Source organism: Stegastes partitus, unplaced genomic scaffold (assembly GCF_000690725.1).
Source record: "Stegastes partitus isolate 25-593 unplaced genomic scaffold, Stegastes_partitus-1.0.2 Scaffold96, whole genome shotgun sequence".
Lineage (NCBI taxonomy): Eukaryota > Metazoa > Chordata > Actinopteri > Pomacentridae > Stegastes > Stegastes partitus.
Window position 1 is genome coordinate 668850 of NW_007577827.1, and position 19124 is coordinate 687973.

General features: G+C 42.3%; 1 protein-coding gene across 4 annotated transcripts in view; it reads left to right on the forward strand.

Moving 5' to 3' along the window:
• The window catches only part of LOC103354096 (stAR-related lipid transfer protein 13), a 52303-nt gene that overhangs the window by 19423 nt on the left and 13756 nt on the right, over positions 1 to 19124 (forward strand). Inside the window, exons 1-2 of one of the 4 annotated variants that reach the window (XM_008277358.1) lie at positions 4034 to 4487; positions 18973 to 19044. In XM_008277358.1, the coding sequence (XP_008275580.1) occupies positions 4364 to 4487; positions 18973 to 19044 (196 nt within the window). In that variant the 5' untranslated portion in view covers positions 4034 to 4363. Of the gene's footprint in view, positions 1 to 4033; positions 4488 to 9216; positions 9956 to 15767; positions 17489 to 18972; positions 19045 to 19124 lie in introns of those variants that run through there. The other 3 variants (XM_008277356.1, XM_008277359.1, XM_008277357.1) reach the window with 3 other exon arrangements.

Genomic DNA, 19124 nt, shown 5'->3' on the forward strand with positions numbered 1-19124 from the left:
CCAAGCACACTCACATTCACACCTACGGACAATTTAGAATCACCAATTAACCTCAACATGTTTTTGGACTGTGTGGGAGGAAGCCGGAGAACCTGAAGAGAACCCACACTGCACGGGGAGAACATGCAAACTCCACGCAGAAAGATCCCAGTGTCCTCACCGGGACACGAAGCAACGACCTTCTTGCTGCGAGGCAACGGTGCTAACCACCAAGCCACCTCGCAGACCCTGAAAAAGACAAAAAGGCACAATGCTTTGTTGCATCAAGCTGTGCTGACAACCAACAGTTCTACCTTTTTAACACCATTTACTCAGACATTGCTGGTATTTCAAATAATAAATCGTGATATTAGGCTTTTTTTGGTGATTTTTATACACAAACCTCTCAAGAACACCTTCATTGTTTCTCAACAGAGATTGTCCAACTTTCTGAAGCTCTTTTGGAAAGATTAGACATTGTTCTCTCTAAAAGCTATCCCCTCATTCAGCGCTTTGGTGATGGTGATTCTCTAAAATCTCATCACATAGATATTCATCTGGGTTGAGATCTGATGATGGTGGAAGTTATCGAGTATGATTTACAATTCTATGGTTCTACAATTTCATTTAACAGACGCTTTTATCCAAAGCGACGTACATCTGAGAGCAGATACAACACACGCAAGGATCTGGTCAGGAGAAAACAACCTAGATAAATACCATAGAACAAATTCAAGTGTGATGGGGCGTTGATGCCAATAGCAGGCTGTGTGGGAGGTAATGAGATTTTGTTTGTTTGTTTGTTTGTTTGGTTTGATTTACATAATTCCATCAAACTGTTCATTATGCCTTTAGGGCATCTGATTTTGTTGTTTCTCCACATTATGCATGTTTAATTGTATGCTGTGTGTATGTGACAGACTGAAGTGCCACATCACTTGTTTTGCTGCGACTTGCACACTGTAAATATATTTAGGTTCATCTAGCTTAGAGACACAAGTTCACCTACTGCCTTGAAAATGTGAGTTAATTGCACTTTGATTGTCTAATTAGTTCAAAGTCCTGTTATCATTCATTGATGTGCAAAACTGGCTGAATTGAATTAACTGAGCTTGAGAAAACAAGTTCAATAAACTTAAGACATTAAGTTAAATTAACGGGACACATAGTGGTTACAGACAGACTTGCTTTGCTTTCAAATTTTTTAAGTTTAAAAAGTTTCTTCTTCATTTAACATTTAGAATTTATAGAGTTGGCACAAAGACAACCAGTGAGGCTGCTCCCAGTTACAGTGAGATAAATACATTTTCTACGGGTGTAGTACTGAATGCACTAATAACTTTTGTCAAGGTTAGAAGAAGCAACCATAACTTCATATCATATGTGAGAGACACACAGCAAGTTTCCAACATGTCTGTTTTCTGAAAATCCAAAAAAACAAGGGTTTCTGGGGAGGTTTAACTCTCTAACAATGGATACTAGAAAATCTGCTTCCATGCTTGTTTTGTTGCTTATAAATGTAATTTAATGGGTTGAGTGAACTCAACTGTTCATTTAGTCAAGACATCGTTTTAAATCACAATGGCTCGAGTTAAAAGAAAATGAAAACTAGAAATGAGCAAAACCTGTGTAGTTACATTAATTAAAGTAGAGAAGATAAGTTGATTTGACTACATTCCTTTATGACGTTTTACAGTGTAAACTAAATTTGAACGTAGAAACAGGACTTTTAAGTGTTTACGGAAACTTAATGATGCATGCTTCTGGTATTTTGCCTGACTTCAGATGTCTGCAGCCAGAAATAAGGACTTTGTTTGTCATTCATGACTTCCTTCAAGACATGTGATGGTTCATCTTGTACTTGTTTTGAGGAGGACTTCCGTCCTGCACAGCTTTGTCCCTCTTCAGTTCTCTCATCATCACATCCCTATTTTCACTTCTCTCCATTCCTTGATTCTTTAGATGACATACACAGGTTCACTGCCGCCACCGACTTTTCTCCTGCCAGCGTTTTCAGTCCTCTCCCACTCAAAATATAAGTCTGAACACCCGCATCCACTACCTACGTCTTCTTTTAAAGGATCCCTGGCATCATTGCTTCTCAGATTAATGCCAGGATCTGCACAAGTCATCGTTTCTTTCCAGCTTTGGAGCTTAACCCACAGATGTACTGTCTGCATGCAAGCACCAAATTTGGCATTAGGAGATGAGAAAAAACGAAATGTAAATTAGAAAGTCAAAGCAGAAAAGCTGTTTGCCTTTTTTTTTAATGCGTCAGCTGTAAGTAACATTTCTTCCTCTCTTTATCAGCTTGTTTTGCAATGTGACTCATCAAACAATAAGAATATTGTCCGATTGTGTCGACCCCCTCTTTCATTTTCGCTCTTTGAGTAAGATTAAAAGTGAAAGATGCACAGGCCATGTGAGTCTGAGGTTTCTTTCTGTATTTGCAAATATAATGCACATGAATCCCATTTTATTAGAAGCAATCAAAATAGAAATAGGAAATTCCACCGGTTGTTTCGTCCTCTGAAGAGTGTGATTTAGTGTGTTTTTCTGCCCCCGCTTATCCCGCACCGGATATTCTATATGTTGGTGGTCTTGTCAGTGGACTCTACTCTCTGTCTCCCCTGAGCTCCTCAGTTCCTTCCTCCCCCGTTCATTTACTCGTTGTTCATCATTCCCTGCCTCTGAAACACTTTCCCTCTCATCACCGCTGAGTGACAGTGCCAACCACATGTCTTGCCCCTGCTCTCGGACGTGCAACGCAGGAATATAAATCACCGGGTCGCTCGGCAGCTGAACTGTCAACAGTTTGTAGGCCGTTGCAGGCGGAGCAGGGAAACTTGGACCATGAACTTCACCCTGGTCCTTCAACATGTGCTGTGTGTTTGATGGGCAACCAGTCCAACTGCAGAAGTCATATTTTAGGTGATTATTCAGAGCCCCTTCTTTTGACAGCTAACCCTACCAGTAAAGCGGTGTTTGGTGTCCACATGACCTCAGGATTCTGCTGAGTCCTCGAGATGTCAAGCGTGTTTCAACAGGCCCAAACTTCGAATCAGGTCTCCCCTCGTGAATCCACGCTGACCTGCAACTCAACACCTTGGAACAGGACATCCGACGGTGTCAGGCAGACGGCAGCTGAGGGAGCATCCCGGCCGGTCTGATCGCTCTGTCTGGCATTCCTGGAATAACACAGGAATAACCCAGAGCTCAGAATGAAATTCCCAAAACCTTTAACCTGTCAGAGGGTTGAATGTGTCTCACAAAGAGCTCATATGGTCGAGCACTTTCACTTCAGGGTTGCATCTGACTGTCTGCTCTTCATGTGAGTTAGTTGGGCAACAGTCACATATTCAGTTAGAAAAACAGGAAAAACCAACCTGAGCATTTGCCTTGGGTTCCTTTATTGTGCTGTTTTGCTTTCCAATGCTGCTACAATATGATTTTACTGGATTTAGCCTCTTAAATGTGGGAATTTGCTGCTGCTTGCTGTTTCTTGCCTTGTAGATTGTGTATTTTTTGGTTGTCTGCACCTAATAAGACAATTATAGCTGCTTTGAAACGCAGTTTTGGTAACTTATCTTCGCGCTTTGCCATAATTTCTTGAAACAATCTGTTGGAAACCATAAGGTAAATGATTAAGTCAGCCACTAATGAAGCCCAGCATGCCTGCTGACAGTCTGGACAGCTGCCCTCTGAGGTCAGATTTGTGACTGAATGACCAGAGATACTAAGGAAAGCTTTTCCTGGCAACACCGCTCAGTTGCAAGTTGTGCGCATGTATGCCTGGAATGACTGAGTGTTATTAGTATGTATCAGGGGGATTGAAAGAGATCCTTGTTTGGGTGAGTGGGTGGGTTTGTGTCGTGGAGGACATGTAGGTTTGGTGTGTGTGTGTGAGTGAGTGAGAGAGAGAGTGAGTGTGTTAGACTTAGGGGAGAGGGGGGGTGAAACCGCCTCTCACATCTGGCTCGCCTTGTCAGAAGTCAAGCCTCACATGCAGAAGTTATGTTGAAACATTTCTGCACCTTCGCCCCACAAACGGCTGCGGATGAGTCGGGCAGAGGGCAGAGGAGGGAAGAAATGCTGGATCGGCTGAATTTCTTTCGTGGCTCCTCAATATCTTGCCAGTAGAAAAAGGACCTCATCCGCCTCCGCTGGTGCAGGAAGGTGACGCAGCGCAAGAGGAGCTTGTGTACCAGGTGAAGCGGTGACGACTATTGCGGCAGCCAGACGCAGCAGCCCGGGGGCGCAGCGTCCCAAGCCGGCCGGCCGGAGGGGCTGCTCACAGTGGAATTAAAAGGAAAAGAGAGACTGGAGAATTCTAATCGAGCGCTGCTTTTAACTCGGGGAATATGCGTTGTTTGGCTGCACCGCAATGACAAGCCAGCGAAAGTCTGCCAAGCTACAGCTGCGGCGGTCGATCAGCGAGCAGCTGCGGGACTCCACGTCCAAGGCTTGGGATCTGCTGTGGAGAAATGTCCGGGAGAGACGGCTGGCAGGTCAGAGAGCCAAACATGGAAGTATTTTAACGTGCAGTGTGTCCTCACAGATAAATCAGAGTCTGTAGCAGCAACAGTAATGAGCTGCTACCTTAAGACACCCCAGAGTTTTTATCTTTTTAATTAAACATAAACGCTGCCATAGTTTGAAAATCTGGATTCTGTTTGCTTTTGTATCACTGTTGGAGGTCATCATTTCCCACACTATTTCATTTTTTGTTGCATTGTCTAGACCTTTTCATAATGCAAGAGGGATATTGAAGACAAAAGTTTATTTCCAGTATGCGCTGCATTTAGCCTCTTATGCCCGAAGCGTCATGCGCAAAGCGTTCCCGGATTATTTTGGGAAGGTCATTGTCAAATTTAGTGCTCAAAACAGCGCAGGCATGTGGAGAGGAGTCCAGCAGGGGTTTCGGATGCCAATCATTCAGTATTTGTTGTTCTACTGCTATGAATGGTTCACTTTGCCTTTTTTTTTTTTTTTTAAATGTATTTTGGTGAGACAGGAGATTTAAATGTAGGGATTTTACGCATACCTCGCAGGGAGTCAAATTATCTTATGGACGCGCTAATGCGCCAAGTTCGGAGGGTCAGCCGGTTTGCTGTGTATTTACAGTGGCCTGGATGCGCAGACGTCTCCCTCTCTCAAACTGTGCGTCAGAGGGGAGAAAAGTGAGAGAAGGCGAGGAGAGAGAGAGAGCTGCAGCTGTCTCCTCGGTTTAATGCAATTACCGAGATGTGCGCCTCTTAAGCAAATTAAACGATGAACATTCCCACATTCAAAACGACACAAACCGCCACAGACCGAAGCCCAGTTTGCTTGTCAGGCGTATTCAAGTGCAGAGCAGTGATAGATTGCATGCGTGACCAGCAAAAAAAAAAAAAAAAAGCCACTGAGGCTTCTGTTAAATATCTTTTCCAGCTCTGCACGGAGGATAATTACTGTGATGATCGCTGCTTCCTTCATGCACAATTGATAAGAGAAGAATATCGGTCAAATGGAGCATCAGAGAAGAACACCTGCTGCCCTCAGTAATCCTCTTTTCGCCTTACTTCTCACCCCTCCATCCTATCTTCTAGCCAGAGCCCAAAAGCTCCCCAAAAACCCGCTGCCCCTCCTCCATCCTCCTCCTCCCCTCCCTCACCCTACTGCTTAACCCATCAGCCCAAAGGCGCACAGTTCACATCTGTCTGGATCAGATTTGGAGATGGGGAATCCTTAAAATGCGCACATCTGGCCTTACAGTTATGCTGGTATTCAGCAGTGCATTTTCCATTCTATGAATTGGTCAGGGCTGTAAAAAAGAAAAAGTATGAAACCGTTTAGTTTGTTTGCGGCTGTTGGAACAACAGAAAACTTGTAAATGAGTTTCCTGATAAAGGGAGTTTTAGTTTGACCATAAACTCAGAGTCAGTGAAGCATAATAGTAGCAAGTACTGTATAAAATGCAAACCCACATAAAACACAGCACTTATGTACAAAATCAACATATTGTTTGCCAGATTCTGTCCAAATATAACCTAGATGCCAGCAAAAAAAAAGCCCCATTTTCAGCTGTAATCAGATGCATTAATGAACAAATGGACAGACCAGACGACAAACTGACATGTGAAAGTGAATTTAATTGTGGATATGGTTCCATTCAATTCAATCATCTGTGTGTTTGTGTTACTGTGTGCATCTGTGTGTGTGTAAACTGAGAGTACATAATAACACCTGGATTTAGTTGTAATTCCACAGATTTTTGGGTTAGTGGTGGGGGTCGGGTCTCCCTTTGTGTGTGGGATTTGTGGGTCTTAGTTGCTTCGATGTGAGTGCTTGTGTGTGTGTGTGTGTGTGTGTGTGTGTCTCTGTGTGAGTCTGTTCGACAGCATGGATGCAGATAGAGGGATTTCCACAAACATAAAGCTTTATCTTGAATCATCTCTTTCCAACGAGGCATTATTGTCACTATATAGTCAGTTTGCGTCCTTGTGTTCCTGCAACTGTCTTTCACTGCTGTAGTGAAAATACTTGTAAAACCCAGCGAGTCTATTGCTGAATTAGCGCCTGTGTTGGATGTCTCAAGGATGTCTTCCTGCTGTTCAGAGTAAATTTCTTGTTAGTGGCCCTGAATGCCTTTGAAGTGTATCAGCATCTAGTGCAGGACTCAGTCAGTCAGTAACAGCACTTCTTCCTGTACAGCTCCAGAATCTGTGAGAAGCGGCTGCATGTCTTTTACGCTCATTTTGCAGCTAGTTTTAGGGATTGATTTCAAAATTTGCTTTGATTCTTTCAAGTTTTCATCTGCTCCGAGTCAAATTCCAGATTTTTATCTCCTGTGAGGTCCTGTGGAGCCTCAGATGCTCAGACACGGAGTCCCTCGGCTTTAGGTGAAAGATTAAAGGTGGCTGAGCTTTGATGGTCGGAGTACTAAAGCTTGGAGATGCCCTGACTGTGAAACTCTGTTGACATTAGTGTCATCTTTTAAATCACTTAAAAACTCATAACCATCCATCCCCACCCTCACCCCAACCGGTCAAGGCAGATAGCTGCCCTCCCAGAGCCTGGTTCTGCCTGAGGTCTTTTACTTTTTTTATCCTTTCAGGTAAAGGTTTTTTATTTTTATTTATTTTTTCGTTTCCCGCTGTCGCCAATTTTTTGCTTAAAAGAAATTCAAAGATAGCTTTTGTGTTGTTGGGCTTCTCTGTATACATTTTCTAAGGTCTTCCCCTTTTTAACAAAGCTTTTAATGAAATGTGTCCCTGAAATTTTTATTTTCTTTATTTTTATTTTACGTGTTTGTTTTGTTTTCTTTTAAATCTTTAATGTAGGACTTTGAGATTTTGTTGAAATGAGAAGTGCATTACTAATAAATTATTCTGATTATGTAAAGTGCCTGAGATCAAAAAAGGGCTCAAAAATGAAACCTGCAGCTTTTGTCTGATCTAAATGGTTTTTGTCTCTTTATATTCAATTCTGCACATTGGCTATGATATTGTCAAACTATATTAATTGTATAGCACAGATATTTAGTGCAATAATTCACTTCAAGGCATCAGAACTACATTAACTTCCATTGTTTTTACCTCAACATATTCTCTAAGAGTTCTGCAAGTTTAATTGCAAATAGGATGACGACGTGCAAAAGAACTTGCAAAAGAAGTGACAAAAATACAAAGAAAATAGAGGTAATTTATCAATCCAAACATTTCAGTTGTGCGCAACAAGTAAATAAGAACTAATTAAGAAACCTTTGTTATGTGTTATGGGGTTTTATGAGAAGCAAAGGTTTTGTACATAATTAATATGAGATTATGGCAGCATTTAATTTTGTTCAACCAAATAGGGTGATTGTATTTTCTTTTTATGAATGTTTTATTTTTTACTGTCACATAGCTTTTTTGTCAGTCTCTTCTTCAGCCTGTTCAGTCTCTGTCCTGTCTGTAGCTGAGAGAGGATGATGGGTGTTATATTACTGGCTGCTTACTACAGCCCTGCCCTGTACCGCTCCGGTTACACACATCTATTTAGCTCACGATTACATTACTGTACCAGCCTGCTGTGCCCTGGGTCAGCTGAACATTTACTCAGTGTTTCGGATCTGTTTTCTTTCTTTTTTCTTCCCAGTTTATCTTGAGTGACGTGAGAAGTAATTAAAGACAATTCACACCTCTGCTACTGCAGTGAAAATCTAATTGTAACAATGTTCTAACAGATTTCCTCAAGAGGGCAGTCTAATCAAATCCAATCAGATTTTACTTTTCACAGCTTCACTGGCTTTTTGACTGAGCATGATTTAGGGGTTGATGCACTTTCCTGGGATTTCACTCATGCTTTTCAAACAGGCAGCGTATAAAAAGACGCTCCGTAATGCTCCCCCGCTATGAGATCAGGTGTGTGTGTGTGACTGCTGACCTCAGATTGACTTTGCTACCACCTACTTTTCACGTGCGCCCCCGTCCAACTCTCACCCCCCGCCTGATAGTCCCCGAAAATGAATTTGAATGACCGCCCGAGTCCTGGTAAATCACTATTCTGCAAAACTGGGTCAAAGTACGACTTCCCTCCTCCTTCCTCGGCTCTCTGCATTCCATACGTTTATCACTAACTCGGTTACTGTATGGCAACACTCGGTCACACGTTTCAGGCAGCATCATTTCTTACTACAGCTCATACATGATAGATTTAATTGGTGGTATTGTTCTGTTGGAGGCATGTGGGTGATGTTTATGCGCTGGGGTCAGTTATGTTAAATGCCATGTGATGTGAACTTGATGGTGTGGATTTGAAGAGCATTTCTCAATGGCGTTACAGTCCCACTCAGCATTGGAAACAATAGCATTTCTCCTACATACATTCCTCAGTGCAGTCTCACACACCCACATGCTCTCCATTGTTCTGCTCCTTCCCATTCCACATTGGGATGTGGCCAGTGTTTTTTTTTTTGTTTGTTTTTTTTTCCAGGCCTATCCCCACTCTGATCACATCTACCATCACAGATCTGCCCTCCTCACCCACCCTCATTCACATTTGCCTGGGGCATGTACCAAATAGTTTCTTTGGCAGAACTTCAGGAAGCTGGGCAGCGCTGCGGTCATTGGCTGCTGGTCACGTGACCGATAGGAAAGACTTTGTGGAAGCAACAGTGAGTTTGTTTTTCCTCCCATCTCGATCTCAGCTGAGAAGTCAGCACGTACATGTGTTGCGGGGAGAACGAGGTCTGTCATCCGAGTCAGGTGGTGGGATGAGGCGGCCTGTGTGTTTGCTCGGTTGTGGTGAGTTGGAGGGAGGAGAAGGAGGCGGGTTGGGTGGGGAGCTGATTCGGCTTCCAGTGAGGACACGTTAGAGGCAGGAATTCACAAGGAAGGAGTGCTCGCACGATAACTCATCAGGGCAGGAGCGAGGAAGACGTAGAGGTCGGTGGGGATTACACGGCATGTTATGGCGGCTGCAGGCAGCAGTATGACCGTTATGGATGATGTGGATGCTGCAGTGAGTGCGGACAGTGTGGCTACCTCAGCACACTGTGAAGGTGCAGACAGAGCAGTTTCTGCAGAGACTGAAGAGACAGTAAAGAACAGTGTGGACCCTTTGTACAGTGCCACAGAAACTGCTAAAGATGGAGGCGTTAGTGTAGGACAATCCACACACCCAGTGAGTTTAACCACTGCTGACGGTGTGGACGATACAGGGGAGAGTGCTGACAATATCTGCCCTGAGGACAGCGTGGACAGTGCTGATGGGACAGACAGCAGAAGTATGGAAGTCAATGACATTATAAACAGCGCGGATCAGAGTGCCAAGGGCGACAGTAACGGTTGCGAGAGTGACGGTGACAGCACCAATGAGAGAACCTGCCTAGAGGCCATGACACCTGACGGCCAGGACTACTATCTGAGGCTGGGAGTCAGCCCTCGGCGGCGCTCTGCCCTGCGCCTCTCACGCATCATTGCCCGCCAGCAGCTTCTCCGGAGGCTGGCACAAGGTAGATATAGAGGCAAAGTTATAATGAGCCCATCAGTCATTGCTGGAATTTCAGGGTGACATTTGATTTAACTGGTGACTGATTTTGCAATGTGTGTGATTTAAATTTGACTCGATGCTGATCTTTGAGAAATCAGGATTAGAGTCTTAATCAGAAAGGTTTTTTTTTCCCAAGCAGGTTTTCGCATATGAGGAATTTAACTTGGTGTTTTAGTGCATAACAGTAGCATATAAATAGAAGAGGTGTTGCAAGATTAATAAGAAGCAAGTGTTACAGGTCAAATTAGCAGCAATTCTGCATGTTTAATTCATTAATGCTTTTTTCCCCCTTGTTTGTATTTTTAAATGAGCTATAAATCTGCTCATTTGATTTTTGAAACCAATTTAGTCCGAATTTCCTTTTAGCTTTCTGTTCTCCTGTTGAAGGAATTTCTCATCTGCTCTGTCTGTTCAGAGATAGAGAAGAGCGCTCTGTGCAGTTTTGAACAAAGTGAGCTTTGATAAGGATGTCAGCTCTAAAACACAGGAAGGAAGATTCTGATTGCAGCCTTTTCATGTGAGAGTCTATCTTCCCTCTTTAAGAATTCAAAGATATTTGACCTAGTAACACCCTACCAGTTATTTACCGACACGTCTTTTGGCAGTAAACCATCAATCTTGTGTTCCGTCATTACTTTTTTAAAGAACATTACTCCCACATCTTTCTGGATTCAGTCAGCCGGACATATGGAGCCACTTCTGCTCCATAGATGCCTTTCATAAATCTCAAAGAAGCCATAACAAGCCCTAAAGGGCTGTAGTGTTATTGTTTTTGTCTGTGTACCGCTCACCCAACTGGTTACTTCCTCAGCTTCCTGTCACATGACTCACGTTTCCCAGGGAGTAAACACAACATCCAGCAGAGCAAAACTGTCACAACAAAGGCTTTAAGCTGTAAATTGGGTTCGCTGTAGTAGATGAGTTACTCTTCTCTGTATTCTGAGGTTTTTCCAGGTGCATTGGTTTTTTTTTTGGTTCTGAATAACCGTGACACATGACGAATGAATGAGCTCCCCATGATGATAAATTTGTCTCAATTATTGTATGAAGCATCTAGGGAGTGAGCGATATGGCAGGAATGTAGATGGTGAAGCAAGTTTATGCCTGTGCTGGATGAGATGGTGTGACTCTCTTCTGTTTGCACTAATACTCACTTTTCTCTTCTCACCCTCCCAAACGCACACACTCCCCTGTCACATTCCACCTCTCAGCAGCTGGCAGACTGTGAGCCAGCTGTAAAAAAACAAAAACACCAACTAAACTGATATTCAAATCTGATGGTTTTTTGAAAGTAATAGTTTCTGATTCATTCCTCCAAGTGCGTTTATATTTATAAGTACACATGACTTCTATACATACAACTTAAAGGTGGTTATAGTGGATATTTTCACAGTTTTTCTGCAGTAGCGATGAATCAGATGTTTTGATTTTCCTGCCAGCAACTTACATTTTTTTTTTTACTTCCACTGCTCTCATTGTGTTGTTTTTGGCTGACTCCCTCACTTTAGTTTTAAACTGGGTTGAATTATGGTGGCTGTGAAGCATATAGACTCACTCTTGTTTTAAAATTTATTATTAGAGGCATTATTAAGGAGAGACTCACCACATATAAGAATCCCGAATAAAAATATATGGGAGAATTCCACAACGGCAAAAATAGTGATTGTATGACACACGTTCCGCCCTTCAAATAGCCAATAGTCTGCTTTGTATCAGCCAAACCAGGCAACAACCAGCCAATCGAGCTGCTGCACTGCAAGTGTGGCACCTTGAAACTGCGTGCATTAATAGTAGTGGTATAACATATGAGGGAAGAAAGCTTTTTAAACCTTATTTTGGGCGAAACTTTTGAAGTAGTTTTATCAGTTTTGACTTTAGATTCCATACATGCAGCACAGGAATTGCAGTCTTGGTTCCTCCCCATTCCTTTAGACAGAGGTCTGGTCTTGTTAACGTGAGAAGCTTACCAAGATGGGTACCAAGGGGCGAGGCTTGCTTGTAAGGATGTTGCTTTTACTGTCATTATTATTAATTCATTCATAACAACCCATAAATAGTATTATCATTTTTATACTCATTAAACCAGCTAGTGACTCTGCATTCCCTGTATCCCTGTTTGCATTTGTCATCAATTCCAGCCACCATTAGCAAATTTAAAAAGGTTTGAACTGTTTTCCAATAGATGAGCAAGACTTCAGATAAAGCAACAACTTTAAATGTTAAGGTGAGAACTCTACAATATTACATCTTGTACAAATTTAACTGAATAATTTAAATATTAAGGTTAAAATCCTATAATATTATATACTGTACCAACTTACCTAACAAATTTTGATACGTAGGTTAAGACTCTACAAAATACAACATAAACACCCAACAAATGCAAAGGTTTTCTAGAAGCAAGCACACTGGCAACAGTGAAGAGGAAAAATATATATTTTTTAAAGCAGGAGACCTCCGGCAGCTCAGGGAGGGCGGCCATCTGCCTCGACTGGTTGGGTTGAGGGTAAAGGGGAGAGAGAAAAGGACGGCGTAGACAAACAAGAGATCATAAACACCGGACAGGTTGGAGGGATCACAAGCTGCAGCTCCAAAGTCGGTCCAAATACCTGCAGAGAGACAGAGAGGACGAAGCACAACAGCAGAGAAAAGATACAAAGTCAATGACGTGCAGCAGTGCATCTAAACACAAGATGGAGGTGACAAGAATGGCAAAAAACTTAGTTTGGTCTAGTTTATTTCTTTTATTTCTTACACAGAGAGCTAAGATTCACTGGAGTCAAATTCCTTGTTTGCATGCAAAAACTTGGCTAATGAAGTTGATTCTGATTGGGGTTATAAACACATATGAAGACAACCTTTTAAGTATTCAGATCATGTATTTTTTTGGTAGCTACTGAATGAAAATTGTCGGTGGAGAAACCCTCATGAAATATGTCTTTCAGAGTAAAAGTTAACTATCTGCCATTCTCTCTTACACTCACCACTGTTACTTTGCCAAACCACAAAGCTGCACCGACAGCCAGACCAAGCTGAGCACTGAACTGTGTCTCTGTGCAGCCAGATGACAATAGATGCTCAGGCACTGAATGGCAAAAGGAACAAAATGTAACTCATAAACAGACACCTTGCATCCCTTTCATGTAACCATGGCCTGAAGCCACTGAATGCATTTGCTTGGTTTAAATGCTTTGCTTTAACACCCTCTGCTGGAGAAACGGTGGCACAACCCACCACAGCTGTTTAGTTTTCTTGTCTCATCCAGTCCCACTCTATGAATCAATCTTTTAATACTTCTCCTAAACCTCTTTATTTTAAACATTTATAGCCATCTAACTAACTTGCAGCAGCCCTTCCATTCTGCCGTATCATATATCCGGGGACTCTCTAAACTCTGCAGTCGTCAGTCGGTGAAGCACAGGAGGCTCTCTGCCTGAACCTGCACTGATTTCATGCCAGTATTGATTGTGTTTTACAGTACATTCCTGAGGGCTCGACATCATTGCGGATGAACCACACGAGACAGGACAGACAGATTCTGTTTTAACGTCCCGCCCTCCCTTCCTTCCTCTCCCATCTCTCCTCCTCTGTCTTCTTCACTACTTTTTTTTTTTTTTTTTGACCTTTAAACATGAAGGACTAAGTGCTTTAGCGTATGTGGGAATATGGCTGCTTTCCAGGCATCGTGTGTGTGTGTGTGTGTGTGTGTAGTCTATGCTTCCTAGTTTTCTCCATCCCTTATCTTGATTATTGCAAAAAAAAAACAAAAAAGACTAATTTTAATAAACAAAATGTAGTTATAACTTTGTTAAATTGGCTAAATTCTCTATATTTCCACCCTCCGTTCCTGCTTGTTATCCATTAGTGCCCCTCACTGTAACAATTACCCCAGCCGAGCCCCGCTGACATGTTCATCCCGGCATCTTCCTGCTGCTGTTCTTAGCTCGCATGCCGCTCCGGAGGCATGGGAAATTCAGGGCAGGAAATGATATCATACAAGCCACTTCAGGCTCCTTGGGACCCAGTTTGAGGCAGACATAATACAGTGAAAAGTCAGAGTTACTGGCTTTGGTTATAAAAAGGCAGGAAATGAAAGGTAGAGGAAAGAAAAGGCAAAAAAAATTCATTTACAAAAAGGCTGAGAGGACATCGGGGTGCTTGCATTGTATGTATTATGTAACAAGGCTAGCACCGTTGTTATGTAAGGAATTACCTTACAGCTCCTTTGTCCCACACACCAACACAGTCAAACGCACCCGTACACATCCCATCTGTCCGCCTTCTCAGCTGTGCTTCTAGTGGCTCGCTGCCTGTTGTCATATATTCTCCACAGCAGGAATGCAGGGACATGAAATAGACTGAAGGAAAAAGCACAGTGGGCAGCTGGGATTAGCTCCGTCTGACTGTGTGTGTTGGAGTGTTTTGTGGCCCGTGCTAATAACATGTTTGTGTACTAATTAATCTTTTGATTAAATTCTGCACACATGAATAGCGGCGCTTTGTTCCCACACCGACAAGAGCTTTGCCACTTGTCTTTTTTATGCCCAAACACAAAGGCATACTGGCAATTACACATTCACAAACACTGTAATGAAGCATAGCATTTTGTGCCTTTTTTCCCAGCTATATCTTGCAACTGCACTGGCTGAATAGCTGTTGATTGCTTTTGAATGCAAGGCTTTGAAAGGCGTTTAATGTGCAATTTGTAGAATGAAATACTACGTAGTTATGGCACAGGTGTTATATACGTAGGAGTATATACAGAAAAATGTATCATTTTCTTTCTTAACCTTGGAAGAAAGATTAAACTTCAATTCTGAAATTATTAAAAGTAAAGTGTTTGTCTTAACTCTCTGATCACCAAAACCTGCATTTTGGTTTAAAGGGCATGATATCTTTTGTTATCTATCTTTTTCCTGAAAACTGTAAAAACAGAAAAATTCATCAGATTTTCAAATTCAGTCTGGAAAATTAATCAAATGTTATATTATTACAATTATATTAAAATGGTGATATTTTATCGCTTTATTCTACATATCTCAGTTAAAAAAAGAAAATGAATAAAGAAACTGTTTACACTAAGCAGACTCTGTAAAAAAACAAAAAAAACAAAACAAAGATTTGGCCCTCCTCTCAAAAGCAATGAATTATTCATGACACAGCTGCAGTCAACAAGCATGTGACTAAAATTCAAGGACTTTTTTGGATAACTGCAGGTGTTTACACAAAGAAAATAGCAGACAAGATGGTAAAAATGTAAAATGCATGTGGTGAAATATCAGTAACATATAGAGTCACCTTCATTTTTGGCAGGATTACCAACACCTGCACTTGTAAAACATTTGTACATATTGATTCCAGCTTTGGGCTGCAAGGTGGATTGGTGGTTAGCACCATCACCTCGCAGCAAGAAGGTCACCGGTTCACGTGGAGTTTACATGTAATCCCTGTGCACTGTGGGTTCTGTCTGGGTTCTCTGGCTTCCTCCCACACGGTCCAAAAACATGTTGAGGTTAATTGGTGATTCTAAATTGTTCGTAGGTGTGAATGTGAGTGTGCTTGGTTGTCTGTCTCTAAGTGTAGCCCTGTGATGGACTGGTGACCTGTCCAGGGTGTCCCCTGCCTTCACCCTAAGTCAGCTGGGATAGGCTTCCGCGACCCTCATGAGGATTAAGCGGTGAATAGATAATGGATGGATGGATCGATATCAACTTTTGTAAAGTAAATCAATCTTTTTTTATTATATATGTGTGTATATACATATATATATAGAGGTTCAGGACTTTATATTGCATTTTAAAATGAGCCAACTGTGAGTGAAAATATGACAGGAGCAATAAAACTCCAATAAAGTGCTTGAGGTTCAGTGTTAAAAGTTATGTAAAAATACAATAAAAATAAAGAGAAGAAAATCTCTTTAGTGAACTTATAGGAAAGTTTGGTGAAATCAACCTTTCAGTTTCGATAAGTATTAAAGAATAGGACTAACTGTGCTCTGAGCTTTTGTTACTGTCAACAAATCCAATTAAAACACCAAACAGTGTAATGTTTGTTGTTTCTAAAGGCTTATCAAAACTCCCCAAGTCATATGTTCCTGTGAGACATAAGGCTTTAAAAACTAGTCAAAACTGTTTCTGCTGCAGTAATTTTTTAGCACTAAAGCTGGAATAAACTGGTGCATTTGTTGGCTATTTCCAGGATCTGGTGCCACAAGGTTTACTGTGACAGTGCTCATGTTGATTGTAATGATGGAGCTTGTCAGCTCTACAGTAATGTGGCTCACTGATGTGCTCTTCATTTTTTAACGAGGTCTGTGACACGCGGGAACATTCACGGTTTCCTGCCTTTTTTCTCTCTCTCTGTTTCCTGCCCTTCGGCTGCATTTTAAAAACCTGGTTTCCGTAAAAAAGAGTGGATATTTGTTAAAATCTCACATTCCAGTAAACAGTGGTGTGGTGTGTCTTCCTCCCTGTGGTTTTCCCACAGGGTCTGTCCATCTCCGCTGCCCTCCCCACCCCAGCTGTCTGGCTGTCTCATCCTTTTTGCATTCTCTGACTCACTTGGGGCAACATCTGGACAGCTCTGAAGTGCCTATGCTGCTGTGTGCATGCATGTACGCACTGCTTTCTCCCACACGTTGTTCTGGTCTGCACTGTAGCGCCGTAAACCAATAGAAAGAGGCCGAGGTCAGAGTCTCCTTCCTTGTTGGTCAGCCAGGAGGTTCAGCTGACATGTGAAGTTAGCGTCCAGCAGTTGTCCGTCTGCGACCTCGGGGGGTCCGGCTGATGCAAACGCCAGCTGAAATTAGCTGTTTCTCTCCGTGGACGTGATGTGGGGGCAACAGCAGGGCTGGTGAGAAGATGCAGAGTTGATGGCAACGGCGAGGTTCTTGCAGGAGAAAGGATGAAGACGCTGCAGTGAGAGAAGCAAATAGGACGGCCAGATGAAGGAAAGTATGTGAGGGAGTATTTTTGTTAAGAGAGATTGTGGAGGTGCTAAGATAATGGACATTAGGAGTAGGAAGGATTCAGAAAAAGCATAGAGGTGAAAAAGAGAGAACCTTTTAAACAAAGGGCGTGAGATGAATAGAAGATGACATGTAGGTGTAGAAAGAAATTAGCACAAAGAGGGAATTAGTGAGGAACTAAACAAGTGTGACAAGAAGGAAGGCGTCCAATTCTGCATAGCGCAAAGAGAGCTGTAAAAATAGAGAAATATTGTATGTGGATCCTAACAAAGATGAAAAAGTGCGAGAGAGGAGGTTGAGAAGAAAATTAGAGGGAAGAGAAAACCTGCATGGGGCTGGCTGGAGGGAGGCAGAGTTGTAAACACAAGGGCTGGAAAGACAGCGAGGGAGAAAGTAGAGAACCGCTGCCACTTGATGGAAAGCTGCATAGCAGCGAATGGATGTGCCACAGGATGGAGAGGAAACTTCAGGCTGAGCAAAGGAGAAAGAAATAGAAGCATGTCATCACCCGCACCATGAGGGCTTCAAGTAAGTTTTCACATTTCTCAGCCTGCAGGCTCTCTCTGGACGAACGCTGGAATTCTCTCTCCGGTCTATTTTCAGAGAAAACTGTTTTTTCATGATCTACCCCCGTGTTGCTTCATATGTGATTTAGAGAGAGGAGCTATGCTGAGAATGTTGGGAAAGGGATGTAATTGCTGGATTGCGGTGAAGGGATCATTTCCTCGGACCGTTCTCATCTCTGATGGTGAAGACGGAGGCGTTTTATTGCCTTGCTGAACTTTGTCCTCTGTGTTTCTGTGGTGCCCGTCCTGTTGAGCGCCAGCACCTTTAAATGATTGAATGGGACAAGTGAGCGTGAATGAGCGGGGCCTTGTCAGAGGGATGAGATAAGAGCAGTAGACTGATACATTGCTGCTGGTGATTCTTTGATGACAGTGACATTGCTTAATATTACTTTGTGTGGAGGTTTATATTAATTTGAACCTCTGCACTTGTCATTTTAATTCTTTCATCTGTATTTTGTTCTTTACTTTCAAGAAAATAGTTGCTCTGAGCATGGACATTTTTCAACCTATACTTGTGTGTGTGTGTACATGTGTTTCTGCGTATGTATGTTTCAGTGTTCCAGCTTATATATCATGTGTTTTTATCATCCTGTTAAAAAGTCATGATCGCTGGCACCAAATCTTTCAGATGTCTTTGTCAGCACAAAGAGCGGCTGCAGAGCGGTTTAATAATTATCTGCTCATAAAGAAAACACACACACACACACACACACACATGCACATTTCAGAGCTGCCACTTAAGCAGCGTGTGCAATACATATGGTAGCGGAAAAAAGTAGTAAAACAAATGCCTGTAAAAAGTCTCATGGTGCTGGCGGCGGCACCTAATGGGGTGTGGTGCCATATGTATAAGAGACTGTTACATTTATGCATTAACAGCGGAAATCTGACTGCCGGCTGGTACATCTGAGTGGACATCGTTTGTGAGTGCAGTACGTGATGTTGAATTGTGTTTCCTTTGTCTTCTTCGAGGTACTGTAGGATCTCTCCCTGGCTAATTTCCAGCTTTTTCCAGCCTCATCATTCCAGTGAATTCCCAAAGGAAAGATAAATTCTCTGAGATGTTCTTCCCCTGTACACCCACAATGCTCAGATAGGGGATAACCACAGATACCATGTGGGGATCTGATGCTGCGTCTTGATTTATCTGTGTTTATAATATATTTTTAGGTTTAATAATTGAGACCATCAGGAGGGGGACATTATTCCAATGCAAGTCTCAGAGGGAAATTCAGTAATTTTAGGGACTTTCCTCCACAGAAATGCTGCAATATCATAAAATTGTTTTTGGATCCAGATGTTGTTGTTTTTTTATGACTCTGAAATGCTTTAAGATTTCATAATAAACTAACTAAATGTAGACATACAGGGAGGCTTAACTCCAAAAATCTGTACATGTGTGTATTCAACACGTCTCCACTGCTTTTTTTTTTTTCTTTGCAGAGATTGAGGCTAAGGAGGCTTGTGATTGGCTTAGAGCAGCAGGGTTTCCACAGTATGCCCAGCTTTATGAAGGTAACACACACACACACACACACACACAAACACACACACACAGACAGCTTTTACTCAGCTGCCTTGTTTCACACAAAGAG